The sequence below is a fragment of the Tamandua tetradactyla genome, chromosome 4 (genome assembly GCF_023851605.1).
Source record: "Tamandua tetradactyla isolate mTamTet1 chromosome 4, mTamTet1.pri, whole genome shotgun sequence".
Lineage (NCBI taxonomy): Eukaryota > Metazoa > Chordata > Mammalia > Pilosa > Myrmecophagidae > Tamandua > Tamandua tetradactyla.
The window spans coordinates 195,692,072-195,717,939 of NC_135330.1; the positions used below are offsets into that span (position 1 = coordinate 195,692,072).

General features: G+C 36.4%; 1 protein-coding gene across 5 annotated transcripts in view; it reads left to right on the forward strand.

The window, feature by feature from the left end:
- The window catches only part of USPL1 (ubiquitin specific peptidase like 1), a 48,361-nt gene that overhangs the window by 18,138 nt on the left and 4,355 nt on the right, over nt 1–25,868 (forward strand). For 4 of the 5 annotated variants that reach the window (XM_077158961.1, XM_077158964.1, XM_077158963.1 and 1 more), the window contains 4 exons: nt 1,709–2,348; nt 5,923–6,036; nt 10,296–10,425; nt 17,280–17,405. In XM_077158961.1, coding sequence (XP_077015076.1) covers nt 1,709–2,348; nt 5,923–6,036; nt 10,296–10,425; nt 17,280–17,405 — 1,010 coding nt within the window. Of the gene's footprint in view, nt 1–1,708; nt 2,349–5,922; nt 6,037–6,564; nt 6,949–10,295; nt 10,426–17,279; nt 17,406–25,868 lie in introns of those variants that run through there. The other variant, XM_077158965.1, reaches the window with a different exon arrangement.

Consider the following 25,868-nt stretch of genomic DNA (forward strand, 5'->3'; position numbering starts at 1 on the left):
ATTTTAAATGAAATAGTTAGGCTAGACTTAAAAGCTACTGCTCTGTATATCTGAAATAGTTAGGCTGGACTTAACAGCTACTGCTCTGTATATCTGTTTATAATGACTCTTTGAATATACTTATTGCTTTTTATTTTAAAGTGTTCCTTTAAAATACATGACCCATGGTAATTCTGACCCATGGTAAATTCTGACCCATGGTAAATTTAGGAAATAATCTCCCGATATAAAGTTAAGGGTAAGGTTGTTAATTGATGGAGATTGTACATCTAGTCAGTAACAGAAAAATCAAGAACTTTTCCAGTTATACCATTGATTAAAAGATCAATTAATGTAAAGATTTCCTAATAAATGCAGTATTATGAGTATAATGTTTACTTGTATAGAAGAAGCTATAACTCAAATGAGAAATTTTAATGCATTTCAGTTATCATTGCTGTGAAACAAATTACCTGAAAATATAATGGCTTAATTTATTTCTCATGATCCTGTGATTTGAGCAGACATTTAAATTTCACAGATACTATTGGCTGAGAAGCCTGAAATGTCTACATGCTGGCAGGTGATAACAGCTGCCTACTGGGAGCTCAGCTTGGGCAGTCACCCAGGGCTCCCCAGTCTTCTCCATGAGGTTCTCTCCATGAGGCTAATTGGGCTCCTTACAGTATGATGGCTGGTACTGAGAAGGACTGTTCCATCTTGAGAGGATTCCAAGAGGACAAGGCCCAATGCACAGATGCATGGCAGGACTCGTGCAGCCTGCTTGCTGTGTCACCTGTGCCATTCACATGACTGGGTCCAGGCTCTGAGTGTCAGTTACTGACTGTCTAAGGGCATGAAGACCAGGCCAGGGGGTGTCAGTTCCTGGAAGCCACTGGAGTTGCAGCCTACTGTGTTTGTGTCAGGCGAGGCATGTTTAAAATGAGGACATTTAATATACAGAGTTCTTGAATTTGCCTTGTAAAATATTTGGTAGTTTTCAAACTTGGATTATTTTAGTGATTTGTTTGCATTTTTGTAGTTGTATTAAGTTGTATTAATGCGTGTGAGATTTGATGTGATCACTAAAATTCAGACTCTAAACCCCATAAAGATGCAAAGTATCAGTGCCTTCAGATTTTCATTTTCAAAATACGGGAAACATGAAAATTACTCCATACTCTTTTTCTGTTTGAAAATGCTTTTCTAGTTTTTAATGTTATGCAGTGTATCGTCCCAAAAAAGAGTCAACATACTCATCATAGAATATTTCTCTAAGTGGTTGAAACTTTTTAATTTGCTCAACATGAGATATTTTATTAAAGCAAAAATATGTATGTTTTCCTTGTTAGCTTAGCCCAAGTTCAGTTATCATTGCTGTGAAACAAATTACCTGAAAATATAATGGCTTAATTTATTTCTCATGATCCTGTGATTTGAGCAGACATTTAAATTTCACAGGTACTATTGTAATCAATTAACAAGATTAAACCTTCAATTGTTCAGATTAACTAGGAAAAACTCATCCTTTGGGAGCCAAATTTTTTATTAATTTTAAATAGTTGTGCCTTCCTAGTTCCTTCCAATTTAGAGTCATTAATATTATACCCTCTCATACTAAATTGATGCTAAAAATTTGTACATTTCTCATGACATAGAAACTGTAAAGTAAAACTTGAGTTTATTTAGATTTTTATAGTTTTTATCATCCTATTTATTTTCTTTCTAGTGCATCTATCCTTTGGGCTTTAAGTCACTTAATAACTTAATTTCTCCTGATTTGGAAGATTCTCACACTCCAAATAAGCCTCAAAAAAGAAAGATCTTGGAAACCAGCTATAAAGATTCACCTCTTTTAGCACATTCCAAAAAGACTAGAAATCATATTGTTGGTGAACAAACTTTGAACAGCAAGCAAAATGGAGAAACATATGGTGAAACCTCATCAGAGTTACCTGATTTACTACAAAGTGATCAGCACAATCCAGTTAGGACAGCTGATTCCTTGGAGGAGAATGAGATTTTGGAAGCTGATACATTTGACTTGGCTGCTGATGAAGATTCTTCTCCAGTTGACATCTCTGGAACTAGGGGGTCGTCCCCTCAAAATGAAGGAGGTACATCTGAACTGGAAATGACGTTGGAAAGCAAATGTCTATCATTTGGCCAGATGTTATATGTACAGTGGAAAAACGCTTATGCTCTCTGTTGGTTGGACTGCATCCTCTCGGCAATGGTACACTTGGAAGGGTTAAAAAGCACTGTGGCTGAGCTGAGTTCTAAAGAAGAATCTGTAATCTGGCAGTTGTTTACAAAATATAATCAAGCAAATGGGCTTCTGTGCACCAATCAATTAGATGGGGTTAAAGGTTGGTATTAATATTTTATTTCTCCTTAACTTTTAAAGACGTTAATTTTTAGTTTTTTTGTTTTTGTTTTTGTTTTCATTTTCATTTTCTCACAGCATGTGGAAAAGATTCATCAATAGTGTCTTTCTTAGGCAGGGACCTGAGAACAAGGAGCCCAGGGACCAACGCCACTAAGCTCGAGATAAATGCCTGGTGCGTTATTGTACCTGCCCATAAGGCAGTCTTTTTCAAACACTAGGTAAAGGAGAAGGAGGGTGTGGGTGTATCTTAATCTGTTAGGGTAATGGTGGTCCATAGGGTCCCTCACATAAAATTTTAAGACTGGAAACTATCAGAAAGCAGAATAAAGAGGGAAAGAAAAATCACTCACAATCCCACTACTCAAAGGTAAAGCTTTTTATAGAATTAGGAATATATTCTTTCTTTCATCTTATTTCCTAGAAGATAGGGTGCCCATGAACCCACTTCCCAACCCTAGTAAATGAAAACGTTCCCATACTGTAACTCTACCTGTGTTTACTCTCTGTCCCATCCCCTGATCTCCCCTCCATTGCTACCCTGAAATGTGTTGTGCCTTTCCTTCCTTTATAGTTGTTCTACATATGTAGGGCTAAACAATATATTGCTTAACTTAGTTTGTTTTGAACTTTATAAAAAGGGTGTTAGTATGTCTTTTGAGACTTTTTAAATAAAGATTTACCTATGAAGCTACTTATAGTTGTACATTAATTTTCATTGCTTTGCAATATTTTCGTTATATAAATATATTGGAGTATTTATTTGTTTTGTGTGCTTGTGGACAGTTGCCTTGTTTTTCCTACTACAAATACTGCTGCTAATGAACATTCTTGAGAAAATCTGTTGAGATTTCCCTAGAATTTGTCATGGTAATGGAATTGCCAAAGCATATGTGAGTCCAGATTTACAGGATAATGGCAGTTTGTTTTCCAAACTGGTTGTCCCAGTTAGTACTCCCTTTACCACTTTATAAGAATGTTTCATGCTCCATATACTTGCCCTTGAGTTATTTTCAGACTTTTGAGATTTTTGCAATTTGGATGATGTAAAATGCTGTCATCTTGATTTGCCTTTCCCAGCTCTTAAAGGAGTTGAATGGCTCTTCATGAGTATATTGACCATATGTTCCCTTTTCTGTGAAATGTCTGTGTCTTATCCCTGTTTGTGCTATTGATTTTCAAGTTCTTATTGATTTGTATGTGCTTTCATATATCCTTGTTGTTGTTTGTTAGGTTGTGTCATTTACTCTTCCAATTTGTGGCTTGTGTTTTTACTTTACTTGAGATGTCTTTTGATGTACAGATTGATCTTTCCTTTGGTGACTTTTTAAAGAAATATTTACTTTTCTCAAGGTCAGAAAGTCATTCATCTGTATTTTTACTGAAAAGTCATAAAGTTTTGCTTTTGACATTGAAATCTTAATTCAGCTGGAGTTCATTTTTGGGTTTGATGTGAGATAAGGAGCCAATTCCCCTCTCCCTCTCCCATTTATTTGGCCAGTGTTTCTAGCTTCACTTTCTGAAGAGTCTTTTTCTCAATTGATCTGTCACATATCAATATTCCATATATGTGTGCAGCTGTTTCTTAACTCTTAGTTTTGTTCTGTTGGTCACTTTGTTCATTACTGTCCTCATACCACACCACGTTGACTGTTAAGGCTTTTTTTCTTAAGGCTTGCTATCTGCTACGGTGAGAATCCCCTTCTTGTTTCAACTTTTTTGAAGTGTCTTGGTATATTTTTTCCTGATCTCGTATATATATTTTTTGACACCACTTGACATACAAAGCTGTAAAAAACTGTCTTTACATTGTAGGTATTTTCTAGTTCGTTAATGTACTAAAATTAAAAGCATGAGTTTTCATGGTTTGTAATCTTTTATATGAATCCTGTACATTGTTTCCCCATTGTTGACCACTTAGGTTGCTTACCATTTTTTGCTATTTTGAGTAAACACACAGCAGACGTCCATATTTCCTTTCATTCCATTGCTGATTATATCCTAGAAGGGCTATTAAAATATGAAAGTAAGAATCGTGTTGAATGGCTTTTCAGAAAGGGTATGCCAGCATATAATTCCATCTTCATTATATAGTAGAAAACATCCCAGGACACTGTAAACACTTTTGGATGTGAACATCTTAATAATATTTGCCAGTTTGTTAGATAAGCAATACTTTGTTCAGTTTGAATTTAAGGTTGAGTTTCTTTTTACATGTCGGTCATTTGAAACTTTTTTTAATTGATTAAGAGAATAACTCATTCAAATTTTGTACAGAATAATTTGTAGTTTTTGTAATTTAATTACAGTTGCATTTGTCTAAGCTGCGTTTGCATTGTAAATATTTTGGGGGAGTGGCATAGTCAAATAAGTTAATGCTTACTTTGTGTTACAGGATGTTTTACAGCGGTATTTTCATTGGTGGAGCATATAAGCAGAGTGTTATAAAACTGCCTGCACTATATATTAAAGATTGCAGTGAAAAGATATATTTGTACCTTATGAGTAACTAGAACCAGATGCAAATAGAAGCTTTTATTCAAAATTATTTTCTAATTAATCTTGCATAGTTTTCTGCCAGTTACTTCATTTTGAGGACTTTTACCCTAAAGAAGTGATTAGTAACGTGAACAGAGATGTTTGTCATGATGGTATTCATAAAAGTGATAAAAAGAAACCGACTGTTCGGCAATAGGGAAATGAAAGCTTTAAAACAGTGGTTCAGTCAGAGTGCAATAGCTAACTTGCAAAACCTTTTTTTTTTTTAATAATTAACTTCATTATTACAATAGTTTTAGGATTACAGAAAATTGCACAGAAAGCACAGTTGCTGTTTCTCCCTGCCCGCCGCCCCCCACAGTTTCCCTATTAATAACATCAAGCATTAGTGTAGTACCTTTGTTACAATTGATAAATATTGATACATTATTAGTAACAAAAGCTAATGAGACAAATTTGTGTGGAAAAAAGCAGGATATAGAACTGTATATACAATATGTCATGGAAAATCCCTCTACTTTCTCCCCCCCGTCCCCCCCAAAAAAGATATAGAAGGAGGGAAATATATCTGATGTTAGTTTGGGAAGTAATCATAGCTTAATTAAGACTCTTTACAAATGTATTTGTTTTTGTGACCTAGCTAAGTTCAATAAAAGGTATCCCAAGTGGGATATATGAATTAAATGTCTCTAGCATAAGTAATAATTGCTTGTTAAGAGATAGCATCAGATATTTTAGTTATAGCTGAAATATCTGAAAGTTTAACTATTTTGGTAGGCCTGGGATTATTTGAGTGATTTCTCACTTATACTGAGGTTTTGTCCAGGCAGAATGGCTTTGGCCCATGCAATAAATATAAATGATTTGGTACTGATAATAAATAATGAGGAAATACATGATGATACCACTGAGAGAGGGGTAAGAATTAAGGAAATTTTGTGGTTTTACTCTGCAGAATTTATTGATCTTGATGAACTTTAATTCTGGTCATATCTTCATTTTAGGAGGAAAGGAATAGATTGATGAGAAATTGATACTATTCCGTACTTTATTTTTAGATGGAGATTGTAAAAAGCCTAGTTCAGAAATATTTGCGAAAATAGAGACCTGTCTGAATGAAATCAGAGACGAAATCTTCATTAGGCTTCAGCCCCAACTTAGATGCACATTAGGTAAGTAATTTGTGTAATGTAACAGTTTCTTACGTAGAAATAAATACTTAGAGCCTGAGGGGATATAATACCATATTATTACTTAGGGAGATCAGATTCTTAGGATAGAGAATCTGGGTGCTTTGGCTCAGGAATCTCCCAGTGGTGCAGCCGTTGGTGGGTGGGCTGTCCCCTGTTGGTATGCAGGCTGGTGGTATGCAGGCTGCATGACTACTTCTCCGAATCAGGTGAGTGTTATACTGGTGGTTCCCTCTCCAATACTTTCCCCACCCCCCACCCCTAGTAGATTAATCCAGTGTTTTTAACTTTGTGTATTAAGAAGTACCTAAGGAATTTGAAACTAGATACAAATGCTAGAGGTTCATACCAGATGAATTAAATCAGTATTGCTTGGGGGAAGGGGGAGGTAGGTAAGGCCCAGGTATCAGTAATCTTTACAAGCTCCCATGTGATTCTTGTGTGGATCAAGTTGAAAGCTCAGATCCAGATCAACCATAGTAATTTTACTTCCCTTACTGGTTGGTTTAGGAACGGATGCGTGGAACAATTGTAGCTAGTGGACACAGGGAGAACACATGCTGGTGACCTTTTGGGAAAGTTTTCTCACCTTTACAAAGGACTCAAGGATGGAATCTGTTTGGTCCTCTGTAAATTGACTTTTGGCCTCTAGGTACAGAATGGAGCAAAGGAGCTAGAGTCTGCATGTCTTTCCATGTATTTTTAGTATTGCAAAAAACAGCTGCTGCTATTCTTTTGTTTCCCTTTTATCCTTGTTTGTATTAACTCTTCTACTGATACTGTATTATTGTGGAATATGTAATACTCCCTGTAAATATATTGCCAACATTAAAATATTAATACCTTAGGGGTTGCCTCTCAAAGAGGGACATCTTTTTCATCAGACCCAGATATTTTATCCATGGTAGACAGCTTTGACCTACTTTTCTTGCCCCATGGTTTTACCCCTTAGTTTTTCTACTTGATGTTTCATATATGAGTTCACTGTATTCTTATAAGAATAGACTGATTTTCCATATGTCAACTCTCTGGTATTGCTTCCTCTAGGTCTTAAAGGGCTGTTCTAATTTATCCTCAGATGGGATCTCAGATGGAAGGATGAGATGACTACTTTCTTCTTTTTTTTAATTAGGGTGTAATTTGCATACAGTAAGATTTACCCATTTAGTGTCCAGCTCTGTGAATTTTGACAGATGTATATATGTGTAGAACCACTATCACAATTCAGCCATATTGAACAGTTTGTCACCCTAAACGTTTTTTCCAGGATCCTTTGTAGTCAGCCCCCACTCTTGCCCTAGCCCCTGGCAGCCACTGATGTGTTGGTCAAGTACTTAGTTCAGAGGTGCCTTTTCTGTAAGGTCCCTAGAGCATAGACAGAGGGGCTTCCATGTTGCATTTTGCAGATATTTTTCTCCTAGCCAGTCCTGACATGTTTTATTTAGGGTTACTGTTCAGTTCCCATTTGAAGTCAGGAGTAGTTTCTTCCTCAATCTGAGGCACTGCCACATTGTCATGATTCTATTTGGAACAAGGTGCATCGGCTCCAACCTCCACTCTGTTTCTACACAACAGAAAAGGGATTTTGAAATTATTACTTTGTACAAGCATAACAATTGGGCAAGCTTACAGTTCTTCCAATACAGTAGCATCTTTCTTTTGTTAGTACTGCCCATTTGACAGTGATAGCCAACATATTAAAGCTTTCATTCGTACTAACAAAATGTAATCTTTGCTTCAAAGAGTACTTTAAAACCTTACAGTGTAGGGCGGCCAATGGTGGTGCAGTGGCAGAATTCTTGCCTGCCATGCCTTAGACCTGGATTCAATTCCCTCTGCGTGCCCATACAAAAAGCAAGCAAATATAAAAAACTTTACAGTATATGCATTGTTATCTTGAGTGTTAATGTGTATTTATAAGTACTAAAGATGTAGAAGCTAAGTCTATACTGACCCTGAATGTACTGAATGTTGGTTAAATTTGTAAGATTGGCTTGTATGTTTATTATTATTTTTTAATACCTTATAAACTCTCCTCTCTCCTCTCCCTCTCCAGTTTAAAAAATGTAACATTACAAATACAATTGAAGTCCCCTTTATACCTCTCCCTAATTCTTCTTTATTTCTTTACAGAGGTAACTACTCCTTCAGTGTGGTATTTCATACCTTTGAATGTCTATATCCCTTAAAATAAAAAAAAGAAACTAAAAGCTAATGCTGTTACGGTTTCTGCCTGTGTATTTAAGTCAGTGTAAAGGGGACATTCTTCCCTGAGCAGTGCGTGGTGGAGCATGGTGGAGAGTCAGAGCAGAGCCTCACCCTTGGTTTCTTACACTGTGACAGAGGTGTTGATGCAGAGAAACAAGGCTCTTTCCCATAACTGGTAATGGGATAGTTGGTTACTGACACAGGAGGGAAAATTGGATCCCTACTTCACACCATGACCAGAAAGAAACACTGCAATATTTAAGGCCTAAATGTGCAAAGCAGAGTTGTAAAACTTTTGGAAGGGAATATAGCTGAATATCTTTATGACTTCAGGGTAGGGAAGAAGTTCTTAAATAAGATACATAAATTAAAAGCTTGGTAAATTTGATTGCATTAAAGTTTAAAATCTCTGGGCAAAGATAGAACAAGAAAATAAATCCTGTACATCAGTTAAAAAAAAAGACAACCTGATAGAAGAATGTCCAGAAGACATTGAGCCATGTAGTAACAGAAGAGAAAACTTGAATAGCTAGAAGTCAGGGAAAGATGTATATCATGGAAAGTGAAGGTATTTTAGGGAAATTGTTGGTTTGCCAAATAGATGGTAAGTAAGGGTTTGGGTGGTGATTGGAATTAAGATACTAAAGCTAAAGAAACCACTAAACTAATTAGCAGGACATTTAAAAATTGGGATTAGGAACTGGTATGTATTTTAGTAGATGCTTTATACTTAATACTGAAATTTGTAATTTCACCAAAGGAGAAATAATTTGGTCAATTTAGGGGCTATATAAGTTATCTAAAATGATCTATAATCATATATTTTACTTAACAGTATGTTTTTAGAGCCTTTTCATTATCTTTCAATTCACTGAGAATTTTTTTTGGTTTTAGACCTGAAGATTTTACGTTGCCATTATTGAAGTGTAAATTATTTGCTTTTTCAATTAATATTTAGTTACAATAGAATTAACATTTGAAGGCTTTCACCTAAATACAAAACTGATGCTATTTTATTTACTGTTTATATGGTGTTAGGGTGTTGCATGTTTTCAGTTTTAGATGATAGATTTGCATTTATTTTTATTTATAAAGGGATTTGTTTTGATTTTATGTTTTTGTACAAAAATTGCAGTGGAACAAAGACAAAGGTGACTATTAAAATAACTGTTGTGCCTCCTGATATTTATAAACTGTGCTTAGGCAATAACACCTACTACTCTTCTTTTTGTTTCTACCAGGGTGACTCCTCCTGGAGAGGTTCTGGGCAGATGTAGTTCTTGGCAAAGGGGAGAACTGGACCATGGAAGTGGGGCACAGTCCCAGTAAAGGGTGGGGATAGTGGGGCTCAGATTCTCTCTAGGACCACATCAGTAAGTCAACATCTTAGCTACCCTAATGATAGAAAGGAGAGAAACCAGTTGGAGATAGAACAAATGTAAGAGGGATAATGTAAATCCTACCCATTTCACTTGCTTGCTGACCTCAGAACTGGAAACCAGCATTCACAGTTCAGTTTTTGTTCCGTTTTAATGACAACAAAATTCACATCTTCCCTAGTCTTAAAGTCGTTAAAGTTTCATTGTTAAAGGAAAGGCTTGGAGTACAAGATTATAAAGAGTGGAATGAAGAGTTAAGAGGCCCAGCCTGGCCCTCTGACCCTGTGTGTGTTCGTTTTTTAATATCAAACCATTAACATCATTTTTGTTTTACTGTGCTCTAGGACATATTAAAAAAAAAACTCAAGTTTTTTCTCATAAGAAAAGAAAGATCTGAGAAGATAGTATGGATGTTTTCTGTTTTTTTTTTTTGTCTTAAGAAGTTTTTGTAAATGCCCGCCAAGAAAATTTAAGAGACTGAGGTTAATTAAATTTTTGTGCTGGACGTTGTTAGACAAGTGCTCTAAAAACTTTTCTTCCCCAACCATGAATAACTTACTCCAGGAATATAGTGAGAAAAGACAGCCATTGATAACTTTGCTTTTTTTTCAGTTGTTAATTATGAGGAATAATTTCTTGCTTTTCCTTTTGAAGGTGATATGGAAAGTCCAGTGTTTGCATTTCCCTTGCTCTTAAAAATAGAACCTCATATTGAAAAGCTCTTCATGTATTCTTTTTCTTGGAACTTTGAATGTTCACTGTGTGGACACAAGTATCAAAACAGGTGAGTTTTCTGTTTTTTTTTTTAAAAGAATTCATTCTTTTGCAAATGATTCAGAATAATAACATTTGAGTAAAACTTGTTTCTGCCTAGAGCACGCCATGCTACCTGATTCCTTCTCCCTTCACTGAATTTCCTGCCATATTTTGAAATCTGTCTACCACTAAGAGACAAATTCAAAAAGATGAATTTTAATATCAGATAACTGTAATCTGCATGCTTTTTTAAGCTGCTGAAAGAGTCAGAACCCCGTGTTGATAGATTGTGAGTCAGAGTTTTCTGAAGTCCTTTAGTGAGAAGTGAGGACAAATGGGAAAAAGTAAGACATCCCATCCTCATTCTCCCCTTCCCTGGTTTCACTGTTGAGTCAGAGCACTACTGAGAATTTCCTGGAAACAGGAAATAGAGGAATCTTTTCCTCACTTCTTAAGCTCACCTAACAGTAAATTAGAAAGCTTGGAGTCTCTCAAAATTATTAAGTATTAAAAATATTACTTAGTTATCCTTTGTCAATATGTGATTAGTTTTAGGTATTTAGAGGGCATTCAGGGAGAGTTGAGTCAGGGAGAATGCTCTGGGGAATGCAGACAGCAGAGCCAAAAACATACGTGGGTTTTTTTGTTGTTGTTGTTGTTTTTTTAACCATTTAGCTCCCAAAGTACTAGAACAGGGCAAGAATTAGAGTTTCACTCATAAACAGGTTAATGTGTAAGCAAATAATTTTGTGTAAACAAGTGAGTTAGTATGAGACTAAATACCTGTTTCCGTGTCTTCTAGCATTCATCTGTACATAAATTAACTGTTTTTTTCCTCACTATAACTCAGTGAGGTAGATCGTAGCCTCCTCATTTAGCAGATGTGGGCACTGAAACTTAAAGAGGGTTGGGTAAATGCCCAAGGTCCCACATGAGTAAGTGGTGGAGTCGGGATTCAAAATTATACTTTTCTGGCCTCTTAAGAATTGTTGCTCACCTAGATTGAAAAAAAAAAAAAGAAACACGCTTAATGATTAAAATCTGCTTAAACGTAGCTTTTCTAGAACTCACATCACAGTTGTTCACTGGCCTTTCATTGAGTGTGTTCTGTGAGCCTGGACTCACCTTGACTCTGAAAATAATTTCTGTTCTGGCAGAATCCAGACTGGTTAGGAGAGAACATGTCAGCACAGAATAGAGGGCCTGTGAATAAATGAATTTGATGTGTTGGCTGCTTTTAGTTGTCTTTGAATATGGGATAAGTGCATTTTGAAAGTATATACGGCATGCTCTGGGAACTCAAGGAAAGGAACTACCGTCCGCTTTACTGATTTGTTTTGTTTTAGTTTGGTTTGGTTCCTTCTAAAAATAAAAGACATGGCATTTCATTAACTATTTTTTTTTTTTTGTCATATGAGCATGCCATCATTTATTGAATTAACCCCCTAACATTGGACAGTTAGGTAGTATTCATGTTTTCTCATTGGGCATTTTTTTTTAACTTTTTTTATTGTATAATATATTTTTTATAAGTTGTATTAATTTTTTATTGTATAATATAGCATATACAAAGCAAAGAAAGAAAAAAGCAGTCATTTTCAGAGCATTCTTCAACAAGTAGTTATAGGACAGACCCCAGAGTTTGTCATGGGCTACCATACCATCATCTCAGATTTTTCCTTCTAGCTGCTGCAGGATATAGGAGACTAGAAGAAATAACTGTTTCTTTATCATCACAATCAACTATTTTTCCTTTTTTTGTGAAAAATAACATATATACAAAACAATAAATTTCAGAGCACAGCACAACAGTTAGTTGTAGAACAGATTTCAGAGTTTGGTATGGGTTGCAGGGCCACAATTTTAGGTTTATACTTTTAGCTGCTCTAAGATACTGGAGACTAAAAGAAATATCAGTTCAATGCTTCAGCAATCATATTCATTTGTTAAACCCTACCTTCTCTGTGTAACTCCACCATCACCTTTGATCTTTCTATCCCACTCTTTAGGGGTATTTGGACTATGGCAATTCTAACTTTTTCATGTTGGAAAGGGCTGTCAGTAATATGGAAGAGGAAGATGGAACTAGCTGATGTTCTGGAGAGACTGGGCCCTCTAGCTTTCAGGACTTATCTGGTCTGAGACATCTGGAGGGTGAAGATTTCTGGAAAGTTACCCTAGTGCATGGAACCTTTGTAGAATCTTGTATATTGCCATAGGTGTTCTTTAGGATTGCCTGGAATGGTTGGGGCTTGGCAAGTTATGATAGGTTTAATATGCCATGGCTTAAAGCTTATTTTTACTTAATCTGAAGGAAGAATATCAAGCAAATTAATTTGTTTTTCTGATGCTGTTTTTAGTGCTAGTTTAAGCGTTTTTACTTTAGAAAGTATCTTCCAGAAGCAGTTAAAAACAACCTCAGGAGCAGATCCCCTGGATTAAAGTCTCCAGCATGCCATCTGTCACCTGACATGCACTCTGTATTTCAGTTTCCTCATTTGTGAAATTGTCTAACTGGTCCAACAGTAGCACCTGCCTCTTCGGTCTGCTCTGCAGTTGTGTACCTAACACTTCCCTGAGAACTGATCTATTTTTAATATTTAGTGCTTATCTTATCACTATTTGTTATTGTTTAAAAAAAAGTAAAAAACTGAAACAACCCAATTATAAAATGGGCTAAAGATATGAATAGACATTTCTCTGAAGAGCAAATACAGATGGCTAAAAAGCACATGAAGAGGTGTTTATTTTCATTAGCTATCACGGAAATGCAAACCAAGACTACAATGAGATATCACCTCATACCTATGAGAATGACTGCTGTTATAATAAATAGGAAACTGCAAATGTTGGAGAGATGTAGAGAAATTGGAACACTTGTACTGCTGGTGGGAATGTGTAATGATATAGCCGCTATGGAAGGCAGTTTGCAGTTCCTTAGAACTAGGTATAGAGTTGCCCTACAACCTGTCAATACCACTACTTGGTATTTACTCAGAAGACCTGAAAACAGTGACACAAACAGACATTTGCACACCAATGTTCACGGCAACATTATTCACAGTTGGCAAAAGATGGAAACAATCCAAAGTGCCTATCAGCAAAGTGGATAAACAAAATGTGGTATATACATAATGATGGAATATTATGCAGCAGTAAGATGAAATAAGGTTCTTAAGCACATGACAACCTGGAGGAACCTTGAGGGCATAATGCTGGGTGAAATAAGCCAGACACAAAAGGACAGATACTGTATGATTTTACTATTAGGACCTTGGTAAAGGTAAACTCAGAGGCTATTTGTAGTATGGAATATTGGGGACCTAGAGGTACATAGAAGCTAGAGATGGGTGAATGGTTAGCTAATGAGGTTGAACTTTAAGGGAATGGATAGAAGTGAAGGCAGTTCATTAGTGGGTTCATAATTAATATTGTCATATTAAAGGTGAACATGATTGAAAAGATTGTATAGAGCCTTTTATCCCACCAAATAACACTACAAATATAAATAAGTTCTTATGTGAACTACTTCAAAGGTATAAATCTTATATAAGGAGTCAATAATAGAGGGATATGGTGGAAAACTACTATTGCGTACTATGGTCTTTATTTAACAGGAAGACATCAACAGTACCACAGCAATTCCAGGGATAAATAATTAGGGGGAAAGATAAGAATTAAGAGAAGGTTTGAATTTTCTGTTTGGTGAGGGTGTGTTTATCGGTTATTTTTGATTTTGGTTATTTTGTCTAAAATTGAGAGCATTGATGTCATACAACTAAATGAGGATAATATGAGAAATGGATTGTTGACTTTGAACATTATACATGATGCCCAGTGGATGGAGGTGGCTGAAAGATGCACTGATGAGAAGTAGAATGGCAAACTGTGGCGAATACACATGATGGAATATTGTGCAGCTACAGAAAGGGACAAAGTCATAACGAGGTGAATGAACCTTGGAGACATTATGTGATGCGAAATACGTCAGAAACAAAAGAACAAACATCGTATGGTCTCTTTTAGAAAATATTCATAACAAAATTGGAGCCTAGATTGTAAGCTCTTATACCAGTCACATTTAGTCTGGAATTGTAAATGTTACTTCAAGATTCTGAGATGTTGTGCTGTATATGTATAACTTGGTATCTCCCTGGAACTTGGCTACCTGTGTGACGCCAGGACTCAGAGTTGGAAGTCCTGCAACTCTGAAAGTCAACATTGCCAAATACAACAACTGTTAAAGAAACCGAAAGAGATGTCAGGCTTCGAATAGAGATAAAAATGAAACCAGTCAGGTTGGAACCAAGGTAAACCAGAATAACAGGAGTAGGGAGGGCATTGTCTGTATTTTAGAATTTCACTTACTGTATGAGACCAAAGGAAGAGAGGTTTTTTTGTCTAAAACCTAAGTTTTCCATAGCACATAACCTAACAACCTGTCTGGATAGCTCACTTAAACAGCTCAAAGGTAACAGAGCCCAGGATGGGAATGAGGGCTTGTAATTCTGTGTAGCTTAATGTAATACTCCAGATACATCCTAGAGTATGTTGGGCAGATATTTTTGAAGTAATAGTATTTAGGTTCCTTGGGGGACTGGAGAAAAAATATGGGACTATTAAGATTTACCACTGGCGAAATCGCAGGTATTATCTCAAGCATTAGGGTCTCCCAAGTCAATAAGCCAACTCCTTGATCTTGGGGCTTGCTCTTAAGAAACTTATTTCTGTAGCAGAGAAGCTAAGCCTACCTATAGTTATGCTTAAGAATTACTTCCATAAAAACCTCTCTTGTTCCTCAGATGTAGCCTTTTTCTCGCTAAGCCCAACTCTGCAAGGAAATTCATTACCCTTCCTCTTTAAGTGGAACATGATATCCAGGGGGGGAAGTCTCATCCCAGGGATCAGCCTAGCCCTGGCACTATGGGATCGACAATGCATTCCTGATCAAAAGGGGAAAAATAAATGTAAAAAATAAGGTATTAGTGGCTGAGAGAGTTCAAATAGGGTTGAGAAGCTACTCTGGAGGTCACTCTCACACAAGCTTCGGTTAGACATTGCTGCCTACCATAACTGGCCAAACCTCAACCAAAACTGTTCCTGTCAATCCTAAAGAACACCCAGTGCATTATATCGTATTCTACAAAGGTTCCATGCACTAGGGTAACTTACCAGAAACCTACAGCCTCCAGATGGGTCCCTGGACCAGGTAAGTCTTGAAACCAAGAGGGGTCAGCCTCTCCAAAAACACCAACTAATTCCACCCCCATGCCATATTATTGATACCCCTTTCCAACATGAAAAATGTTAGAATGACCATAGCCCAAATAACCCCTAAAGATTGGGAGAAGGATCAAAGGAGGAGAAGGAGTTATAACAGAGAAGATAGGATTTAACAAAGGAATATGACTGCTGAATCATATTGATATTTCTTCAGTTTCCAATGTCTTGGAGCAGCTAGAATGAAAAAACTAAAATTGTAGAGCTGTAGCAAACTCTGGAATCTGTTTTATACTTGCTACAATATACTTTGAAATTTATTGCTTTTTTTGTATATATTGTATTTCACAAAAAAAATTTTAAAACAAAGTATCTCTTAGGTAACATGTAATTGCTTTTTTTGCTAATTTTTTTTAAATGAAGTGAATGCAGTTATGCTGCAGAGACAGTTCTTTGTGGGTTTTTTTGTTTGTTTTGGTTTTTTGCAAGGGCATGCATCAGGAATCAAACCCAGGTCTCCGGCATGGCAGGTGAGAACTCTGCCTGCTGAGCCACTGTAGTCTGCCCTGCACAGACAGTTTTTAAAGTTTTTTTTTTTTTAGATAGTTTTTATAATCAGGTATTCAGATTAACATGCAAATTTAGAATTAGTTAAACTGTAGAAAATGTGTTCTGCAGCTGATGTTCTACTATATTTTAAAGAAGCAGAAAAATTAGGTTGAGTGCATTCACTGATTATATGATTGGAAATGCCCCTTTTTGGTTTTGCTTTTCAGGAACGACTAGCCAGATTGTGAGGTATTTGAATAAGGGGTGGGCTTTTAGTATATTTTGAAAATCTTAGAACATCAGTTCTCAACTAAGGTTGATTTTTGCTGTAGCCTCTTCCTCTCCCCCTCAGGACATTTGGTGATGTCAGGAGGCAGTGGTTGTCACAGATGAGGGGAGTACTTATGGAACCTAGAAGGTCAAGGCCAGAGATGCTGCTCAGTGTCCTGTAATACACGGGACAGCCTCACCACAGACCTGTCCGTACACAGTGTCAGTGGATGCATCTGTTTGACAGACCTGGAGCAGTAGATGGATGCTTTTGAGGTTCCCACTGCAGATGCAAGAAAAGAGCTCCTCACGCTTTCTTCTTTCTGATTGTGACCCCCCAAATTGAGTGGGGGAATATAGGAAGTCCTAAAAATGTGGGGCAGGGAAAGTAATTTTTACAACCTTGTGAACAGCAAAGAGCTCTTCATTCCACAAAAAGGAATCTTAAAACTTGCATTTACATGAGAAGTGCTGAAAAATTATTTCCCCTAAATCCTGGTTGCTTCCACTTTAAAAGCTTTAAAAATTATAAAGCTTTCAAAACTTTAAAAGGTTAAAAAAAAAAACTAAAAAGCAAGCCAGTGATTCTTAAAAGAAACTTTTAGAATAACTTTCTCCATCTGATAGTTGAAAAACTATAGGTATCGAGATATGGGGACTCCACAGGGAGCTTTTTCACTAGGATCAGGGAAGGATGTGGTCATTTTAGTTTATTATGTCCTTTGGGGAGTCTGAAAGTATGAATAAAGAGGTGAAGGGAAACAATTTTTCGTTTTAGACGTTAGTGTGAATATCAGTTCATTTAATTCAAGTGAATTTAAATTGTGTTTTCTTTTTGTGTAGATGTGTGAAGAATCTTGTCACGTTCACAAACGTCATCCCTGAGTGGCATCCCCTTAATGCTGCCCATTTTGGGCCATGTAACAACTGCAACAATAAGTCACAGATACGAAAAATGGTATTGGAAAAGTAAGTGAAAAGAACAAACAGAAGGTGGATTAAAATTTTTTTTATGGTGGAGAATTAAAAGGGACAATTTACCACCTACCTTTCTGATATTTGAGTTAGTGTATTTATGGATTGCCAGTTGCCTCTGTCATGAACCTCTGCAGAGCTGACCTAGGTGATTTTCTGACCTTATTCTCCTAGTGTCTTTTCTTTTGCCTTTTTTTCTCTCATTAAGGGTGTTAAACTTCCATTTTTCTCTCCTTGGCCAAGACCCTGGAGTGCCTAGAATTCTCAGATTACTGTAATCTGATTTCAAGAGCTAAGATGATTCATAAATGAGCCATTGGGTCATCTTGCTGAATTTGTCTTCCAGAGCTCAACCTGCTAATTCTTCATCATCTTGTAAGTTCTCTGTTGCCTTCAAACAGATGTTATTACATTTTGTCCAGCTTTTCTATTTGTCCTTAGTAAGAGGATTGGTCAGAATTACCTTTCCATTGTTACCAGAAGCCCCAGATTTTTAACTTGCAGGTCAGCGCCATTTTAGGCAGTTTGTCTCTCTCTTCTTAGCATATATACACATAGATATTCTCTTTAACCTTCATTTTCAGCCTCTCTTACCTCTGACTCTACATTAAAGAGTCGTTTTGAGGTATAATTTGATATAATAACCTGAGACATTAACTTCTCTGATGGCTTTGGATGTGCCAAGAAAACCCTCAGTCTCTCCTAAATGTTTGTTTTCATCAAGGTAATAAATTCTGTTAATCATATAGTACTGAAGGTTTAAAGGAAAAAGAACAGTTTCCTTTCCCTTCCCTTCCCCTCCCTCTTCTCCTCCCCAGGCATGTACTTTAAATCCTTATAGGAAGTGTTTTCCATGACACTAAATAACGATGTGCTTGTTCTGCTCTTGGGGCATCTCTTCTCTTTTATAGTCTTGAGGATTAAGGCCCTTATACTAACACCTGGGTCCTAGCTCTGTTTAAAGTCCTTTCAGTACTCTTAAATATTTGGTTAAATCAGTGATGAGTGCTCGCCGTGTACATGGCTGTTTCATTTCTTTTATAACTCTTACTTTCCCTAGAGTTACTAACTGTTCTGGTTTCATTTGATTTATTTATGTATCCATGGCTAATTTTTTCCAACTACTTCAAACAGCTGTCAATATGTTTTCCAAACACTAAATGCTTCCATTTTGGGTTCCCTTTTCTTTTTCCTAAAAGCCTCACTTATACTGCCTTTCCTCCTTTTGTTCCAGTCTTCCAGGCTGTACTGATTTCTCTGGACTTTTGCATGGAGGTGCCCTTCACTCACACGTTCATTTATTATCCCAGGTTTCAGCTCAAGACCTCACCCCTACATTCCACATCTTTCTTTGCCTATCAACATTGAGTCTTTTAAGGATCCTCTGGGGCTGATAAGCCATTCTCATCAGTGTGCCCACTCGAAAGCAGCTCCTCGTCATGCTGTCTGTTGTGCTATATAAGTTACCACTTCTTTGTTTGCTTTTTGTCTTCTAAATATTCATTAACTTCTTGTTTACTCTTGTCTACTTGCCCTCACTTTGCCCTTTGGACCATTTTTCTTTATCCTTTTGGACCTAATGTCTTTTTTTTTTACCTGTTTTAGTCTTTCAGTACTATTTGTTATCATTCGGGTGGAAAGACAGGGTGGGAAGGTAGAGGAGATATCTAAACCAGAACTCCGTAATTTTTCTCACAGTGTGTTGTCAAATTTTTGAGGTCTAAATGTTGAGGGATCCTGTTTTAAGTCCTGTCCTTGATGCTGAGCATTGTAGAGGAGGGAGCAGGATGTGAGTGTCACATGGACCATCGGGTTAGTTGAGTCTGTTGGTAGTGTGTATATTTCATCTAACTCTTTTTATACTTGCTTTTTTTCAAGCTCCAGTGTTGAAGATAAACTGGTACTGTTTCTTTATTAATTGGTTGCATTGGAGCAAATAATCTTAAATTATACTGTTATGTTAAATTTATATATTAAGTTTATTTTTTATAATGTTGCTTTACTAACATTAAAGATTCATGCTCTGATTTGAAAATGTGTCCATTAGATAAAAGTGTTTCAATGGAAAATGTGTTTTGAGTTCCAGGGAGCCAGTTTATAAGCACAATTTATAACTGGATATTTCCTGTGTTCTTCAAAAGTAACTTGAACTAGTATGTAAAATTTCACTTACATTTTAAGTGACTAGGTTTTTTAAGGTCCTTTCTTGTTTTTCACTTTGAACTTTTTATATTTTGATTTGTTGACATGTAGTGGAATTTAGAAGCAAATTTAATGATTTTTAGGGCTAACCTAAAAAAAATTAGGTCCACCATGATAACAAGCATAATTCAGTCTTAACAGCATTTAAAAACAAATGGTGTTTTGGGTCACAGTGGCTCAGTGGGCAGGGTTCTCACCTAACATGCCAAAGACCTGGGTTCATTTCCTGGTGCCTGCTTATGCAAACAAAAAACAAACAAAAGCAAAAACAAAAATTTAAAACAACACAAACAACAACAAAAAAACTAATGGTGTTTTAAGTTCCCTAAATGCCTTCTCCCATAGTCTACATTTCTAATGTGTTCCCCTATAATGTCCATTGATAAATCAGGTGAATGACATCTAGTGGGCCCAAACTTGCTACTTTTCTTCAATGGATTATTGAGGTGTTACCGTCAGAGCATGGTGACAAGACGCCCAAGAACTTAGATTTGATTTTACTGCTCTAACTCTTAAAAACTAAGCCTCTCATTACTACCATCATCTTCAGGAAACTCTTATCGAATATCCTTCTGGATTGGCATTTCAAGAGCTTAGTTAGTTAAATTTAACAGTGATTTATTTAACAACTCTTTGTACCATACAGGATAGGGGAGTGGTGGGAAGAAAACAAAGACATTTCTTTTCAGTTTGTAAAGAACTTTCGGTAGTCTAGTACAGTAATTTGAGACTTTTTTTTTTAAGATAGATAAACTGTACCCTCCCCTGTGAACTTTTCATTTGAGTACTGATGTATAAAGTAGTTAAAGTTATGCTTCTTAATTTAAATCTTCATTGTCTGGCAGAAAATGCTTTATTATTTATAAGATTCCTGACTACCTCCACAGAACACAGTATGTAAACCTTTGTTGAACAACTGAATTTTTCTAAAGATATATTTTCTTGTTACAACTAGTGTAAAGCCAAGTTTAATTATTTGAACTACAGCTGATTTCATATCAGTTTTCGTATTTTGTCTAAAGAGTTTGAAATAGTTCAAACAATAATATACTAGATATGAAATGTAATGAAGTTTAAGAATTACATTTGCAATTCTTTTTCTGTTTGAAACCTTCATTGTTGTAGTTAACAAATACATGTTTTCAATCTGCATTGCTAAGTTTGCATTTTCTAAAATATGAGTTATTACAGTACATCAGTTGAGATGAAAATAAAAAACTTGTCCAGGCCATTGGTTCAGAACTGTGGTGCTGTTTTGGACCTGAGACTTGGTGGTTCAGTACTTTCTTTGGGTACTCACGTTAGAGTAACTGCCTTGGGCCTTTTGTCTCTCTTTTCTGTTTTCTTTTCCAGAGTGTGACACCATAGGGAGGAATTCAGACCCCTGGTGGAAGGTGAATGCAAATGAGTCTTAGCTCAAATCCCTTGTGGGTTCTCGGTTCCACTTCTTTCTACCTGTTCCAACCAGGTTTCTTCTGGTTAAGTCAGAACCTGATTTGCTCTCAACTTTGAGCATTATCTATGACTGACACTCCAGCCATTGTAGGTGGGAGAAGCCTGAGAACAAACTCTAGTGCCAGGCTAGGGATCTGAGCCTAACTTAGAGGCAGGGAATGAGTCGGGCTGAAATTATGGGGTGGAGAAAGTGTGACTTTAGGGGGCCTGTGGTCACCCAGAGAGGAAGATGTACTAGAAGGACGCATGTGCTTTGTTTTGACTCCAAGATGCTACTGTTAATAAATTGTGCCATTAAAATATAGAGTTAAGAAAGAAATGATGCCTGTTAAACTGTGTTCCATCAATTGTAAGGTGCATCTCACCTCATAGATATTAAAATCCAGAAATTTATGAAAGGTCGTGCTAACAGAAAGTCAGGTGGAGGACTTTGAGGATTTTGCCTGCATCTGCATCATTTTACTCAGCATTGGAGTACTTACTACTTGATCTTTTTAGCAGAGAGACTAGTGTATTTAAGAGGGTGTTTTTTGTTTTGTTTTGTTTTAATGTATTTTTATTGTCAAACATTCTTGACGTACTAACATTCTATAATGATGTATCATCACATGGTTATATATTCATCACCGTGATCATTTTTTTGAACAATTGCATCTCTCCAGCAAAAAAAAAAGAAAAAAGAAGAAATGCACACATGCCAGACCCCGTACCTCTCCCTCTCATTGACCACTAGTATTTCAATCTACTCAATTTATTTTAACCTTTTTCCACCTATTATTTATTTTTTATCCATAACATTTTACTCATCTGTCCATACCTTAGATAAAAGGAGCATCAGACACAAGGTTTTCACAATCACACAGTCACTAACATTGTAAAAGCTTTTTTATTATACAGTCATCTTCAAGAAACATGACTATTAGAACACAGCTCTGCAATTTCAGGTACTTCTCTTCAGCCACTCTTAATACAGCATAAACTAAAAAGAGTATATCTATATAATGGGTAAGAGTAACCTCCAGGATAACGTCTCAACTCCGTTTGAAATCTCTCAGGCACTGACACTTTATTTTCTCTCTTCCCCCTTTTGGTCGAGAACGTTTTCTCGAATCCCAGCTCATCCCAGGATTTCTGTCCCATGTTGCCAGGGAGGTTTACACCCCTGGAAACATGTTCCATGTAGAGGGGGCGGGCAGTGAGTTCTCTTCCATGTCAGTTTAGAGAGAGGCCTCATTTAAGCAACAAAAGAGGTTCTCTGGGGGTGACTCTTAGGCCTGGTTTTTTGTTTGTTTTTTATTGACAAACGAAACAAACGTAAAAACATGAACATTCTTAACGTATGGCTCCCAGTATCATCACATAGTTGTATATTGTTCATCATGATCATTTCATAGAACATTTGCATCACTCCAGAGAAAGAAATAAAATGCAAAAAATAAAAGAAATTAAAAAAAACTCATGCATACCATACCTCCTACCCCTCCCTGTCATTGACCACTAGTATTTCCATCTACCCAATATATTTTAAACTTTGTTCTCCCTATTTTTTTCCTATACCCCTTACCACTCCCTTTCACGGATCACTAGTATTTCAGTCTACTCAGTTTATTTTAGCACTTGTTTCCCCTATTATTTATTTTAAATCCATATTTTCTACTTATCTGTCCATACTGTAGATAAAAGGAGCATCCAACACAAGGTTTTCACAATCACACAGTCACATTGCAAAAGCTGTATCATATAGTCATCTTCAAGAAACATGGCTACAGGAGCACAGCTCTACAGTTTCAGACACTTCCCTCTAGCCCCTCTGATGCACCTTAAACTAAAAAGGAAATATCTGTATAATGCATAAGAATAACCTCCAGGATAACCTCTCAACTCTGTTTGAAACCCTCAGCCATTGACACTTTGTCTCATTTTTCTCTTCTCCCTATCGGTTGAGAAAGTTTTCTCAGTCCCTTGATGCTGAGTCCCAGCGCATTCTAGGATTTCTGTCCCACATTGCCAAGGAAGTTTACACCCCTTGGAGTCACGTCCCATGTAGAGAGGAGGAGGGCAGTGAGTTTGCTTTCTGTGTTGGCTGAGAGGCCATATCTGAACAATAAAAGAGATTCTCTGAGGATGACTCCTAGGACTAATTTTAAGTAGTCTTAGCTTTTCCTTTGCAGAGATAAGTTTCATGTGAACAAACTCCCAAGATTGAGGGCTTAGCCTGTCCTTTGCAGGGATAAGTTTCATAGGAGCAAACCCCAAGATCTAGGACTCAGCCTATTGATTTGGTTGTCCCCACTTGTGCAAACATCAGGATTTCTCCGAATGGAGAAGTTAAATATTTCCCCCTTTCTCCCTATTCCCCCAAGGGGACTTTGCAAGTACTTCTTTCACTGTCCGAATCACTCTGGGATTTATTGGGGCATCACATTAACCTGAACAAACCAAAAAAATTCGTGCCCTATTCAAGATTCCATGTACTTATGGTGTTCAAGTAAACTGACCATACAAGTTAAATTAGGAGTTGCACTAGTCAAAATAAAAATTTCACACCAAATAAACATTTCTCTCTTTGGTCTTACACAGAAATTGAAGTTTTAAAATATGAGTGACCATCTGTTTTCAACACCCTTCAATAGTGACATTCCATTGTTCTTCCTCATGCAAAAACATTTTTTAATTTGTACATTTAATCACCATCACTGTATACTCTAGGCATTCCTAAATTATACCATTTGTCTTTATCAACTGTCTTTCTTCTGGTTTCATACATACCCCCAGCCCTTCTCCCGGTATTATTCTCACGTTCAGTTTCATTTAGTGTACTTACATTATTAGGCTAAAATCAGGTAGTGATTCTGAATTTTTACAGTCAGTCCTGTTATACAATCAGTATCCCTTCAGCACCAATTACCCAGTCTTGACCCTATTAATATCTCCTGATAGATAACCTGAGTTTGTAACTGACATTTTCCAGGTTCACTCATTAATATCAGTTCATATCATTGAGACAATATTTGTCCTTTTGTTTCTGGCTAATTTCTCTCAGCATAATGTCTTCGAGGTCCATCCATATTGTCATATGCTTCATGACTTTATTCTGTCTTACAGCTGTGCGATACACCATCCTATGTATATACCACAGCTTGTTTAGCCACTCATCTGTTGATGGATGTTTGGACTTTTTCCATCTCTTGACAATTGTAAATAATGCTGCTATAAACATGAGTGTGCAAACGTCCATTTGTGTCCTTGACCTCATGCTGGATCATATGGCAGTTCTATACTTAGCTTCCTGAGGAACTGCCAAACTGCTTTCCACAGTGGTTGTACCATTTTTCATTCCCACCAACAGTGGATAAGTGTGCCTCTTTCTTCACATCCTAAGAGAGTGTTTTAAAATTTATGTAATTGCTCTAATTGATGTCTTCTCTTTTTTTCTTTTTGTTGGATGAGAAAAATCAAGTTGCTACTCTGTCTAGATCTTAAAGCAGACTTTGGTGTTTTCTGAAAAGGTAATCTGTTGGTATCTGGGAGGATTTACTTGTATTTCACTAGAGTTAGAATGTCTCTTATGTCCAAGGAAGTATGCTAGGTGTGGCTTTTGATCAATGCAGGTTTTACTTTTGCTGATTTGTAAAAGAATATTTTTGAAGGCTTGGAACATAGAAAAAGCATAAAATGTATCAGTGTCTTATTTTTATTCATATTAATAAGCATGTCTGAAAAATAAAACATTTTGTATGTGTTAAATTCATACAAAGAAAACAGGAAACTGTTGGGATTGTATAGCCTGATAACAGTTGTTTTTGTAACCAGCCTCAGGCTGTCTTAAGGTTTCATATTTGGTGGATGGAAATAAATATTGGTCATTGAAGAATCAGGCAGATGCCCTAACCATGTATATCCAGCTGTGAGATACAGCTTCAGTTTTACTGTGTATCTTTGATTCATATTGCTCACTTTGAAGTAGGGATAGGTCTTAAGATGGATGGCCTCGTGTAGTTTAATTGGCAGCATTCTTTCCTAATGGTATGTTTTCCGTCGGTTACTTCTTAGGGTCAAAGGAATAGGGTACGATAAAAAACAGTGGGAAAGAGCTCAGCATCAGACAGTTTTGTCGGACTTTTTATTTATGTATACTTAAATTTCGAAGATTTGATTATTCTCTAACAGAATGATTGACAAAGGTAATTTCTAAATTATTCTTTGTCTGTCTAAATAATCTATATTTTGGACATTGATTCAAATTAATTTATGCTGAATAAATTTTGATAAGTTATATAAGTTTTTGACAGCTGTTTAAATATTAGGAAAAGGGATCTCTGACATTTTTCTTAAAACCTGAGAGCCTTGTTAAATTTAGTTATTTGAGGCTCATCTTTGGGTTCTATTTGGAATTATGGATGTCTTGAAGTTTGCAAGAAATCAATCAGTAGATTGTATTTTCTTCTCTACTTAGTTACTATTGGGCTTTTCCCAAATAGAAATTTTAACTTGATAACCCTAATAATGAGCCTATTAGCATGCTGGGTTTTTTAAAAAAAAAAAAGTTTATTTGAGTCTCTTAGGTTTGTTACTTTTTTTTTCACATAGCACCCATCCCACCCAACAAAAGCAACTAATTTGGGCACTCACTGCCGAAGAAATTTCTAGAAGGTCTGAATTTTTCCGTTTAATTCTATGAAGTAGTTGCCGATTTTCTTTAAGCTAAAGCAGCATTGCCCCTGAAAGAGCAATTTTTGTTTAATGGTCTGTGATAGAGCTTTGTTGCTTGATGGCTTCCGACTGTCTATACCATTCTGA